The sequence below is a fragment of the Ranitomeya imitator genome, chromosome 7, assembly GCF_032444005.1.
Source record: "Ranitomeya imitator isolate aRanImi1 chromosome 7, aRanImi1.pri, whole genome shotgun sequence".
NCBI classification, from domain to species: Eukaryota; Metazoa; Chordata; class Amphibia; order Anura; family Dendrobatidae; genus Ranitomeya; species Ranitomeya imitator.
In genome coordinates, this window is record NC_091288.1 from 14,672,922 (window position 1) to 14,686,816 (window position 13,895).

The window sequence follows — 13,895 nt, forward strand, 5'->3', positions numbered from 1 at the left end:
GCTGGGGGCTAATTCTCTGCAGTCACGTGGACAAGTCAGATAATCCTCTCTAAAGCTCATACCCTCCAGGTCTCCACAAGCGCGACCCCTCCGGGTCATCACAAGCGCGACTCATCCGGGTCATCACAAGCACGACCCCTCAGGGTCTCCACAAGCGCGACTCCTCCGGGTCATCACAAGAGCGACCCCTCCGGGTCATCACAAGAGCGACCCCTCAGGGTCTCCACAACCGCGACCACTCCGGGTCTCCACAAGCGCGACCCCTCTCGGTCTCCACAAACGTGACCCCTACGGGTCATCACAAGAGCGACCCCTCGGGGTCTCCACAAGCGCGACCCCTCAGGGTCTCCACAACCGCGACCCCTCTCGGTCTCCACAAGCGTGACCCCTCCGGGTCATCACAAACGTGACCCCTCCGGGTCATCACAAGCGCGACCCCTCCGGGTCTCCACAAGCGCGACTCATCCGGGTCTCCACAAGCGCGACCCCTCCGGGTCATCACAAGCGCGACTCATCCGGGTCTCCACAAGCGTGACCCCTCCGGGTCATCACAAACGTGACCCCTCCGGGTCATCACAAACGTGACCCCTCCGGGTCATCACAAGCGCGACCCCTCCGGGTCTCCACAAGCGCGACTCATCCGGGTCTCCACAAGCGCGACCCCTCCGGGTCATCACAAACGTGACCCCTCCGGGTCTCCACAAGCGCGACTCATCCGGGTCTCCACAAACGTGACCCCTACGGGTCATCACAAGCTCGGCTCCTCTGGGTCATCACAAGCGCGACTCATCCGGATCATCACAAGCTCGGCTACTCTGGGTCTCCACAATCTCGGCCCCTCCAGATCTCATGTGCAGCTCTCCAAGGTTATTACCCCCTTCCTGAGTTTATCTTTTTAGTCCAGCTTAAATAATATATGGAAAGAACACATCTATGGGACCATCGGGCCCCTCAAACCCCGTCCTGCCTGGTCTGACGTGAAATAGATGGAGAAATGGCCATGGACATTTGCAGTTTTCTACTTTCTATTATACGAGAGTTGCAGAAATATCCAAGCAGAGACGTAACCTCATGGGCCCCAATAATAGTATTGTTCTTCCGCTAGGGGCCACAGGGACCTTTTTTGGGCCCCTTAGGTTGCAGGGTCTGAGCAGACCGTGGCTGCACCACAATTTCTACAATGGGGCTGGGATCACACATACGCGCGATACGGCCGAGTCTCGCAGGTGAAATCCCTCCTCTGGCGCCGGCACTCCGGAGCGGAGCGTGCGGCTCCATGTGTTGCTATGCGGCTGCACGCTCCGCTCTGGAGTGCCGGCGCCAAAGGAGGGATTTCACCTGCGAGACTCGGCCGTATCTCACGTATGTGTGATCTCGGCCTTGGAATGATTTTAGACTCAAGTTTAGGACTTAAAAGTTTTCTTTTGGGATTTTTAAAAATTGGGCAAATAATAGGGATTGAGGAGGTGAAGTGTGGGGAGTGAGGACATCCTCCTTCTTCCGTGTTCCTGTGACTGGACGTGATGCTTACTTCTTTATGATAGCTAAGGGGTTAACATCGCAGACCGGCACCATCGTGGCACTTACCTGGGATTAGCTTCACATCTGTCACATGAGCAGTTGTCAGCAACCTCAGTGCCCGTGAGAGCTGTCACCCAGCAAACCAGTCTGAGCTGCTGAATCCTTCGCTTTACGGCTTTCCAAGTGTCATGAATCAGCGAGCTCAGGATGAACAGCTGTAATGCCCCCAGTCTGAAGAGCCGAGCGCTGCAGTATATAACACATCGGACCGGAGAGATGAAACGCAGGAATATTCTCATTTTTATTCCATGTCATACAATCCACCATTGTGTCCATTGAATAAATATTCATTCCCCTCCTCCGCTGAGCAATCACCCGACCTGCATCATTATACAAAACATCAATTAAAAAAAGCGGAGGAGGCTCTACAAAAATCTAACCCTGAGGTCACGGGAGACGCTTCCAGAGCCACGCGATCGTGGACGAGGTATCATGAAGGTGGAGACCCCTTTATACCGGCTGCGATGCACCATGTGAAGAGCGAGTGCTGGTGACGGACACGACCCCTGCTGCCGTCAATCAAGGGGAACCAGGATGACTCACGGAGAAGGCAGGTCGCTGTAAATACACATTTCCTCTTACGTCTATGGCAGCCGGGGACTGTATGACTTGGGATATGTCATCAATATCAGATCAGAGGGGGTCCGATGCTCAGCGCTCCCCCCCAACCAGCAGCGGCCAGGTGTGAACTGCGTGGAGAGAAAACAGCGCCGCACATTGTGTAGTGGCCGTTTATGGGTATTGCAGCTCAGCTCTTACTGATGTGGGATTGGAGCTGCAGTACTAGCAGCGACCACTACACGGTGCACGGCGCTGTGCTGTCCCGCCCCCGCGGAGTTTCCATCCGGCCACCAGAAGTTGATGATTGGGGGGCCGGGTGTCTGACCCCCACGATCTGAGAGTAATGACTTGATCCTGAGGATAAACCACCAATATATAAGCAGCAAACACCCTCTGTAATGGTCGGCTTCGGCTGGCAGTGTAATTTAAGTCTTCTGCAGCCACTAAAGGGTCTTGAGAAGTTTATAAAAGTTTGTGAAAGTGGAGTATTATAAGAGAAATGTGAGATAGTAGTGATCGCGGGGGGCACAGAGTTTTCTGCACTTCTCAACAGTCAGTCCTGTGAAGAATACTGTCAGCCGCCCTTGGACAGAAGTGGCTGATAACAGCAGACAGTAGCTTACATTCAACTGTGCAAAATAAGAAAATCGATTTCAGTTTAGTGTCTTATGTCAGCCGTAGCCTGAGCGAATCCCCCATACACGTTACTTCTTTGGAAGAGATGTTCCTGGGGGTCTATTTTCTGCCCCCAGCAATCAGATGTGATCCGTCCTGAATGCTGAGGGAAAGCTATAGTGTAGCGGCCCCGGCAAGGTCTGCGGCTCTGGCCGGGGGTCTCTGGGGTCTAATGAGGCTTCCTCAGCGCTGGTTTCGGCTGCTGTAGCTTCTCGGAAGCACGGTCCTTTCTCTCGGACTCCGAGTCCGATGACGACTCGCTGCCGCTCTGCTGTTTCTGCCACATTCCCGCGTAGACGCCGCCCTTGGCGAGCAGCTCGTCGTGCCTAGAAGGAGAATTGTAAAGTAAATGCTCCAAGCGGGGAGGATGTGAAGACTTTTCCAACCATTTTTAATTTGTTCCAATACATTTGCACAAAATTATGATTATTTTTTTTTTATCACTTTCCGTTATGTGTATACAGCTCCTCTGCGGACCAATGTGTCCTAAAAGGCACAGACTAATAATAAACCCTCTGTGTAGTATTCTGCCCCCCCGAAGGTTAGCAGGTAGGAGAACGGTCATGTGACCATGGGATCACACCGCACACAGGGTGTCTGTAGTCATGGAGACACGTAGATCAGCAAAGGAGCTGTGAACACAAAGCGGCACTAATTCAAGATTATATAAAAAGTTACCGTACTTTATTTAATATTTAAGCAGATTTGCAGCAATTCTAAAATGGTTGCAGAAGTCTAGATACCCTGTAATCACCAGTGGCTGCCTTCAGTAAGCGGGCAGCGATGGTTTTTGCACATTTAGTGGTCACTTTTTGAGGTTGCATCTTGGATGATTACAGGCAGATGTACGGGGGCCAAGACGCGGCCACAAGCCCCCGACAGACCGAGCACTTACCGCCCCCTCTCTACGATCTGCCCTTCCTTCAGCACCAGGATCTGGTCTGCGCCGATCACGGTGGAAAGTCTGGAAATGAGAGTTATAATTAGGAAAGAAACGTCTTAAACTAATGTGTAAAGTGCGCTGCTCATGCGTTAAAGGGATCGCCGGGACGTAATTGATGACCTATCACGTACCAGGTACTGCCGGTATGGGCCATCAATGGCACATTGGTAGCGGTCCGACGCTCGGCCCCTCCACCAATCAGCTGTTCTCAGCGGCGGCTGCACAAACCCAGAACAGCGCCACACACTGTGGACTGGTAAGTCTCGGTACTGCAGCTCAGATCTCTACCTTTGGTAGGAGCTGAGGGCAGATTTAGCCCATTTACCAATTTTTTTTTATTATTATTTTTCCTTTTGCATTTTCTGCACTCTTTTCTTTCTTTTCTTTGGTTACATTTAACCCCTTCATGACCCAGCCTATTTTGACCTTAAAGACCTTGCCGTTTTTTGCAATTCTGACCAGTGTCCCTTTATGAGGTAATAACTCGGGAACGCTTCAATGGATCCTAACGGTTCTGAGATTGTTTTTTCGTGACATATTGGGCTTCATGTTAGTGGTAAATTTAGGTCAATAAATTCTGTGTTTATTTGTGATAAAAACGGAAATTTGGCGAAAATTTTGAAAATTTCGCAATTTTCACATTTTGAATTTTTATTCTGTTAAACCAGAGAGGTATGTGACACAACATAGTTAATAAATAACATTTCCCACACGTCTACTTTACATCAGCACAATTTTGGAAACAAAATTTTTTTTTGCTAGGAAGTTATAAGGGTTAAAATTTGACCAGCGATTTCTCATTTTTACAACGAAATTTACAAAACCATTTTTTTTAGGGACCACCTCACATTTGAAGTCAGTTTGAGGGGTCTATATGGCTGAAAATACCCAAAAGTGACACCATTCTAAAAACTGCACCCCTCAAGGTGCACAAAACCACATTCCAGAAGTTTATTAACCCTTCAGGTGCTTCACAGCAGCAGAAGCAACATGGAAGGAAAAAATGAACATTTAACTTTTTAGTCACAAAAATGATTTTTCAGCAACAATTTTTGTATTTTCCCAATGGTAAAAGGAGAAACTGAACCACGAAAGTTGTTGTCCAATTTGTCCTGAGTACGCTGATACCTCATATGTGGGGGTAAACCACTGTTTGGGCGCACGGCAGGGCTTGGAAGGGAAAGAGCGCCATTTGACTTTTTGAATGAAAAATTGGCTGCACTCTTTAGCGGACACCATGTCAAGTTTGGAGAGCCCCCGTGTGCCTAAAAATTGGAGCTCCCCCACAAGTGACCCCATTTTGGAAACTAGACGCCCCAAGGAACTTATCTAGATGCATAGTGAGCCCTTTAAACCCCCAGCTGCTTCACAAATTGATCCGTAAAAATGAAAAAGTACTATTTTTTCACAAAAAAAAATCTTTTAGCCTCAATTTTTTCATTTTCACATGGACAACAGGATAAAATGGATCCTAAAATTTGTTTGGCAGTTTCTCCTGAGCACACCGATACCTCACATGTGGGGGTAAACCACTGTTTGGGCACATGGTAAGGCTCGGAAGGGAAGGAGCGCCATTTGACTATTTGAATGAAAAATTATCTCCATCGTTAGCGGACACCATGTCGCGTTTGGAGAGACCCTGTGTGCTTAAACATTGGAGCTCCCCCACAAGTGACCCCATTTTGGAAACTGGACCCCCCAAGGAACTTATCTAGATGCCTAGTGAGCACTTTAAACCCTCAGGTGCTTCACAAATTGATCCGTAAAAATGAAAAAGTGCTTTTTTTTCACAAAAAATTTCTTTTCGCCTCAATTTTTTCATTTTCACATGGGCAATAGGATAAAATGGATCCTAAAATTTGTTGAGCAATTTCTCCCGAGTACGCCGATACCTCATATGTGGGGGTAAACCACTGTTTGGGCCCCCGGCAGGGCTCAGAAGGGAAGGCGCGCCTTTTGACTTTTTGAATGGAAAATTAGCTCCATTTGTTAGCGGACACCATGTCGCATTTGGAGAGCCCCTGTGTGCCTATGCAATGGAGCTCCCCCACAAGTGACCCCATTTTGGAAACTAGACCCCCCAAGGAACTTATCTAGATGCATACTGAGCACTTTAAACCCCCAGGTGCTTCACAGAAGTTTATAATGCAGGGCCATGAAAATAAAAAAATAATTTTTCTTTTCTCAAAAATGATTTTTTAGCCTGGAATTTCCTATTTTGCCAATGGTAATAGGAGAAATTGGACCACAAATGTTGTTGTCCAGTTTGTCCTGAGTACGCTGATACCCCATGTGTGGGGGTAAACCACTGTTTGGGCGCACGGCAGGGCTCAGAAGGGAAGGCACGCCATTTGGCTTTTTAAATGGAAAATTAGCTCCAATCATTAGCGGACACCATGTCGCGTTTGGAGAGCCCCTGTGTGCCTAAACATTAGAGATCCCCCACAAATGACCCCATTTTGGAAACTAGACCCCCAAAGGAACTAATCTAGATGTGTGGTGAGCACTTTGAACCCTCAAGTGCTTCACAGAAGTTTATAACGCAGAGCCATGAAAATAAAATAAAAAAATTCTTTTCTCAAAAATGATTTTTTAGCCCGCAATTTTTTATTTTCCCAAGGGTAACAGGAGAAATTTGACCCCAAAAGTTGTTGTCCTGTTTCTCCTGAGTACGCTGATACCCAATATGTGGGGGTAAACCACTGTTTAGGCACATGCTGGGGCTCGGAAGTGAAGTAGTGACGTTTTGAAATGCAGACTTTGATGGAATGCTCTGCGGGCGTCACGTTGCGTTTGCAGAGCCCCTGATGTGGCTAAACAGTAGAAACCCCCCACAAGTGACCCCATTTTGGAAACTAGACCCCCAAAGGAACTTATCTAGATGTGTGGTGAGCACTTTGATCCCCCAAGTGCTTCACAGAAGTTCATAACACAGAGCCGTGAAAATAATAAATACGTTTTCTTTCCTCAAAAATAATTTTTTAGCCCAGAATTTTTTATTTTACCAAGGGTTACAGGAGAAATTGGACCCCAAAAGTTGTTGTCCAGTTTCTCCTGAGTACGCTGATACCCCATGTGTGGGGGTAAACCACTGTTTGGGCACACGTCGGGGCTCAGAAGGGAAGTAGTGACTTTTGAAATGCAGACTTTGATGGAATGGTCTGCGGGCGTCACGTTGCGTTTGCAGAGCCCCTGGTGTGCCTAAACAGTAGAAACCCCACACAAGTGACCCCATTTTGGAAACTAGACCCCCCAAGGAACTTATCTAGATATGTGTTGAGCACTTTGAACCCCCAAGTGCTTCACAGACGTTTACAACGCACAGCCGTGAAAATAAAAAATCATTTTTCTTTCCTCAAAAATGATGTTTTAGCAAGCAATTTTTTATTTTCTCAAGGGTAACAGGAGAAATTGGACCCCAGTAATTGTTGCGCAGTTTGTCCTGAGTATGCTGGTACCCCATATGTGGGGGTAAACCACTGTTTGGGCGCACGTCGGGGCTCGGAAGTGAGGGAGCACCATTTGACTTTTTGAATACAAGATTGGCTGGAATCAATGGTGGCGCCATGTTGCGTTTGGAGACCCCCTGATGTGCCTAAACAGTGGAAACCCCTCAATTCTACCTCCAACACTAACCCCAACACACCCCTAACTCTAATCCCAACTGTAGCCGTAACCCTAATCACAACCCTAACCCCAACACACCCGTAACCACAACACACCCCTAACCCTAACCACAACCCTAATTCCAACCCTAACCCTAAGGCTATGTGCCCACGTTGCGGATTCGTATGAGATTTTTCAGCACCATTTTTGAAAAATCCACGGGTAAAAGGCACTGCGTTTTACCTGCGGATTTACCGCGGATTTCCAGTGTTTTTTGTCCGGATTTCACCTGCGGATTCCTATTGAGGAACAGGTGTAAAACGCTGCGGAATCCGCACAAAGAATTGACATGCTGCGGAAAATACAACGCAGCGTTCCCGCGCGGTATTTTCCGCACCATGGGCACAGCGGATTTGGCTTTCCATATGTTTACATGGTACTGTAAACCTGATGGAACACTGCTGCGGATCCGCAGTGGCCAATCCGCACCGTGTGCACATAGCCTAATTCTAAAGGTATGTGCACACGCTGCGGAAAACGCTGCGGATCCGCAACAGTTTCTCATGAGTTTACAGTTCAATGCAAACCTATGGGAAACAAAAATCGCTGTACACATGCTGCAGAAAAACTGCACGGAAACACAGCGGTTTACATTCCGCAGCATGTCACTTCTTTCTGCGGATTCCGCAGCTTTTTTACAACTGCTCAAATAGAAAATCGCTGTTGTAAAACCGCATTGAAATGCGCAGAAAAAACGCGGTAAATCCGCCATAAATCCGCAGCGGTTTAGCACTGCGGATTTATCAAATCCGCAGCGGAAAAATCCGCAGAGGACCAGAATATGTGTGCACATACCGAAACCCTAACCCTACCCCTAACCCTACCCCTTACCCCAACCTTAGTGGAAAAAAAAAAATTTTGTTTTTATTGTCCCTACCTATGGGGGTGACAAATGGGGGGGGGGGGGGGGGTCATTTACTTTTTTTTTTATTTTGATCACTGAGATATAACCTATCTCAGTGATCAAAATTCACTCTGGAACGAATCTGCCGGCCGGCAGATTCGGCGGGCGCACTGCACATGCGCCCGCCAGTATAAGGGGGGGGAAATCAGGGCACGGGGGGGGGGGGGGGGCGTCGGAGCACGGGGGAGTGGATCGGAACACGGGGGGGGGTGGATTGGAGCACGGAGTGGGGGATCGCTGTGCGGGCGGGTGGATCGGAGCACGGGGTGGGGGATCGCTGTGCGGGGGGGGGGGTGATCGCTGTGCGGGGGGGGGATCGGAGTGCGGGAGGTTTGATTGGAGCACGGGGGGAGCGGGCAGGAGGACGGGGGAGCGGAGCACAGGACCGAGGGGAGCGGACCACAGATCGGGGGGCTGGGGGGGCGATCGGTGGGGTGGGGTGGGTGCACATTAGTGTGTCCAGCCATGGCCGATGATATTGCAGCATCGGCCATGGCTGGATTGTAATATTTCACCATTTTTTTAGGTGAAATATTACAATTCGCTCTGATTGGCAGTTTCACTTTCAACAGCCAATCAGAGCGATCGTAGCCACGAGGGGGTGAAGCCACCCCCCCTGGGCTAAACTACCACTCCCCCTGTCCCTGCAGATCGGGTGAAATGGGAGTTAACCCTTTCACCCGATCTGCAGGGACGCGATCTTTCCATGACGCATATGCTGCGTCATGGATCGGAATGGCACCGACTTTCATGACGCAGCGTATGCGTCAAAGGTCGGGAAGGGGTTAAACATTTATCTGTCCATCACTTGAACCGTAGCGGGATGATTTTTATTTTTTTTGGTACATATAACATTGTGATCACTTCACTGGTTTTTGGGAGGGAGGGGGGTGTTCAGACCGGATGGATGGAAAAAGCAATTTTTTTCTTGTAATGTCCACCATGCAGGATGAGTAATGTGTAAATGATCTGGTCCAGGCCCAAATATCAATTGTTTATTTTTCACATTTTTTATTAGTAATTAAAGGGTTTCGTGAAGGGAAAAAAATATATATCTAAAACCCTTTTGAACTTTTTTTTCTTTTTACATTTTTTAATCCCACCAGGGGCCGACTGCTAGAACACATTTCCATAGATTTCCTCACTTCTGTATTGCGATACATTATGTCTCCTTAGAGCCTGATGGGATCACGTTCCTGCCCCAGTAAGCAAAGTATTGGGGTGCCGACGGGGGTGACAGACTGAGCCCCGATTATGTGTCAGCCACTTAAGGGGCCACAACCGGCAACAATCGGGCTTGGAGTTAATGCCGTTTGCAGCTGGGTGTCCTCCATATATTGGGCAGCACGGTGGCGCAGTGGTTAGCACTACAGCCTTGCAGCGCTGGGGTCCTGGGTTCTAATCCCACCCAGGACAACATCTGCAAAGAGTTTGTATGTTCTCTCCGTGTTTGCGTGGGTTTCCTCTGGGCACTCCGGTTTCCTCCCACATGCCAAAGACATACTGATAGGAATTCTAGATTGTGAGCCCAATCGGGGACAGTGATGATAATGTGTGCAAACTGTAAAGCGCTGCGGAATATGTTAGCGCTATATAAAAATAAAGATTATTATTATTTATTATATATTACAGCCGACACCCAATGCAGATGGCACGGGCGCAGAACCGCGTGGTGCCGCCACTTACTATTAAAGTGTAGCGCAGTCCCCCGAGACCCCACACGTGACGTCTCTTCTTGCAGTCTCTTACCTATGGGCGACCACGATAGTCGTCCGGTTGGCGCAGACTTTGGCTAACGATGCTTGGATGTTGCGCTCAGTTTCCGTGTCCAGGGCGGAGGTGGCCTGGGAAGAGCAAACCGGGAACATCAGCTTCCAGATATATCATATATCCTAGCTGCCATATTCTTATGTGTGGAAAGGCATAAATCGTAATTTCCTAATACGGTATATTGTTCCCATAATCCATTAAGAAAAACTGCTCACAAGGCAATTCCTCAAAGCAATAAGAAGATGCGGAGCGCGGCACCGGTGTGCAACACTCAGCTTTACCTCGTCCAGCAGGACGATCTGTGGCGCCTTCAGGATGGTGCGGGCGATGGCGACTCGCTGCTTCTCTCCGCCGCTCAGCTTTAGCCCACGTTCCCCGACTTGTGTGTCGTAACCTGCACATGGGGAAGGATTCTGTAAAGATCTCGCAACTTCCAGCAAACTCGACTGCCAATAAATGCAACGCTGCAGGTGATCTCCCGGAGGGGACGCAGGATCAGCGGCTCGCACATATACGAGGGGCTCATCTAGTGCGGACCCTGATCTGCTCCATCTCTACAACCATCAGGGCTCAGTCTCGCTGCCTTCATGTAGTCGATCACTCACCATCGCGGAAAGTAAGGATCCGCTCGTGGATATCAGCCGCCATGGCCGCCTCCTCCACCTCCTCGTCCGTAGCCGTGACCCGTCCATAGCGGATATTGTTGCGGATGGTGTCATTAAACAGCACGGTGTCCTGGGGGACCACCCCAATATGGGAGCGCAGAGACGCCTGCAACACCTGGAAGGCAGATGTGTGAGGGTGGATATACAGATGGGTATGGGAGAGAGTTACTGACGCTATGCTCTTACCGTAGAGATGTCTTGCCCGTCTATTCGGATGCTGCCGCCTTTGACATCGTAGAAACGGAAGAGCAGGCGTATGACGGTGCTTTTTCCGGAGCCGGATGGTCCCACCTAGTGATGGTGACATGGGGTTAGGGGCCATTCTCCATAGTTGCATTGTACTGATGGACTGGTCTAATCCTGCTGTGTTGTGCATTGATCAATTAAAGGATTTTCCGGTTTACAAAACCCATTTTCACAACCCTATTAGGGACTTTGCAGCTAGAAGAAGTGGGGTCCTCTGTTCAGGATGAGCGGAGATCAGTCACAATGAGGACCCGTCCTGTCCCACATCACACAGACAACCCACTGCACAGTGTAATGCTTCATGTCTCCTGTAGGGGCGCCGCAGGGAAACTGCCAGGCTTCCCGCAGATTACAGCTGATTACTGGAAACACTTTGTGATAAGATTTGAGCAGAAAGGACCCATTGACATGGAGGGTTTTAAACAAAGCGGAGAGTCCCTTACAGGAAATTACAGAGGGAAACGATGCTGGATAATAATGAATTTTTGATACTAAATAATGAATGTCCAAATCCAGCCAGATGTAATTGGTGTATTGACTATTATTAAGCAGGGTAAAGAACACCATGTAATAACTGAGCAGCTCACCAGTGCGACTGTCTGTCCCGGCATCACAGTGAACGAGACGTCGCGCAGAATCTCCCTCCTTCAGTATAAAAAACAATGGCGATTAATGAGTTTTATAGAAGAAAGTAAAGATCCCCAATAGTCCGGCACCGACACCAGTAACTCTTACTGGCCCAGCAGAAAACAAACAAAATCCAAAAGCTAAGATCAGACATGGACGCCATTCTACAGATTTATGGAATTACCGGCAGGAATTACACAGATTATACGGCATAAGGCACAATAGAGGAGACCCCCGTACCCGTCCATGTAGCTGAAATGGATATTCTCAAACTCAATCTTTCCAACACGGAATCTCAGCCCCGGGGCATTCACCGGATCCTTCACCTGCAGACGAGGAATGGAGGAGAAAACTGAGCCGAAAGTGAAAAAAAGAAGCCGACATCACGGGGATCGCTTCCTATGTGAGCACCTGAGCGCTGCTCCATCCAAATAACATCACCCTAGGTCCACAACGTCATGACTTATCTGCAGGACATAAATATACAGATCCTACTGCCGAGACCCTCGCCCATCTCCAGAATGGGGTCCAATGACCCCCACCCCGGGGGGGGGGGTGGGGATTCCAAATCATGTGTAATATTGCTGCTTCTATAGCGATCCGTATAATATGGAGACATAAAAATAAAGATCTCATCAATTTGGATTATAAGAGGAACAGAGAACGGAACTCAAACTAACAAGGTGAGAAAAGACGGCGATTCCGTTTTAAAAAGAGTTTCCCGATTTTATAAAGTTTCGGAAACTTGTAATAAACTTTGCCTTTTTACTTCCTCGTCATTGTCAGAATCTCAGCAGTGAATTCACAGATCCTGTCCACACCATGAGGCTGAAAATCCTTCCTGACATCTTGTTACCATTGTATCCAGTCTGGACAATCCTCTGTGAGCTGAACACATTGTGGCGCAGACGTGACCAGAGCCCGACGGACCCCCCTGGTCACCCTGATCGGGGTCCGCTTACCTCTTGGTCTTCGCTGAACAGCTCAAACATGTTCTCCATGTCAATGAAGGAATTCTGGATCATCCTGATGAAATATATGACATTTACTTTAGTTATTTATTTTTTTAAACAAGTCCATTTTTGTTGATTCTAAAGAAATTTACAGGAAGGAAAAACAGGAAATCTCAATCAGAACATTTGAACTCCAACCTCCCCCATCAAAAACCCTACTATCCTTCCAGCAACAGTCGTACTCGACCATAACCCAAATTACAGCACATATAGAAATATAAAATCCAAAACACCCACATGTCATTCACACCTTTGTCAGGACCAACTACCCAGCGTACAGTCCAGACTAGTTTACTTAGCTGCATTGTCTGTTAGACTCTTCAATCTCTTGTCTCAGCCCACTGCTCTGTCCACCATGCTTTATACTGCAGCTCTGTACCTGCTTATATACCGGGGCTGGAAACCTCACCTACCTATAGTACGTGCCAAACCAGTTCAGAGGAGTATAGAGCTGGATGATGTAAGTTCCAAACAAGACATAGTCGCCGACCTGTGCGGGCGAGAGGGCGACGTCAGCGGCGTCCAGCTGTGTGGGATACACCGAACGCCGCTCAATATGACACCACTTACCTTAAATTTGTTCTCCGTGACGAAGTAGGCGCAGAGCAGCGACCCGGCCAGCAGCCCGAGCCCGATGATCAGGTTCTGGGTCTGATTCAGGAAGGCGAGCGTCGCGTTAACCTTCCACTCCGACACCTGCAAGGATGAAAAATAACCAAATACTGTAAAGTGTCTTTATTCTCACAACCAATAATCCAGAAATTCTGATAATCCGGCAACACTTATGTAGGACACAAGACCGTGAAATAATCTGGAGTAAAACTGGAGATGGAGCAGAATTAATAAAGAGCGAGGCTCCTGAAACAACAAAGCAAAGTGAGCGCTGAAGATTTGATATCCAGCACCAGATTACAGGGATGGTTCGACCTTACCTGGTATTTCACTATTGCGTCGTTGAATCTGTTCACTTCGTAGGACTCAGCGTTGTAGTACTTCACCTGGGAGAGAAGACGGAGGCGTCAGCTCACATGGTCACTTTACAGTGGGTAACATAGATCTCAGCCACGAGCGGCCAGAGAGACAAGACAGAGCAGCGGGAAGGATGGGTCCCAGAGCGGAGGATCGTCCGCAGAGATAAGAGAGCAGCGAGGTGGATGGGTCCCAGAGCAGAGGATCGTCCGCAGAGAAGACAGAGAAGGAGGTGGATGGGTCCCAGAGCGAAGGATCGTCCGCAGAGATAAGAC

The 13,895-nt window shown here is 48.6% G+C and overlaps 1 protein-coding gene across 1 annotated transcript in view; it reads right to left on the reverse strand.

The window, feature by feature from the left end:
• Positions 1-1,803: 1,803 nt before the first annotated feature.
• Positions 1,804-13,895, reverse strand: part of ABCB6 (ATP binding cassette subfamily B member 6 (LAN blood group)) — a 33,317-nt gene continuing 21,225 nt past the window's right edge. The window contains exons 9-20 of the mRNA XM_069732761.1: positions 13,584-13,649; positions 13,222-13,347; positions 13,065-13,141; positions 12,601-12,664; positions 11,879-11,964; positions 11,599-11,656; positions 10,952-11,056; positions 10,706-10,880; positions 10,382-10,494; positions 10,080-10,174; positions 3,713-3,781; positions 1,804-3,143 (exon numbers count right to left, since the gene is read on the reverse strand). Coding sequence (XP_069588862.1) covers positions 2,987-3,143; positions 3,713-3,781; positions 10,080-10,174; positions 10,382-10,494; positions 10,706-10,880; positions 10,952-11,056; positions 11,599-11,656; positions 11,879-11,964; positions 12,601-12,664; positions 13,065-13,141; positions 13,222-13,347; positions 13,584-13,649 — 1,191 coding nt within the window. The 3' untranslated portion in view covers positions 1,804-2,986. The remainder of the gene's footprint in view (positions 3,144-3,712; positions 3,782-10,079; positions 10,175-10,381; positions 10,495-10,705; positions 10,881-10,951; positions 11,057-11,598; positions 11,657-11,878; positions 11,965-12,600; positions 12,665-13,064; positions 13,142-13,221; positions 13,348-13,583; positions 13,650-13,895) is intronic.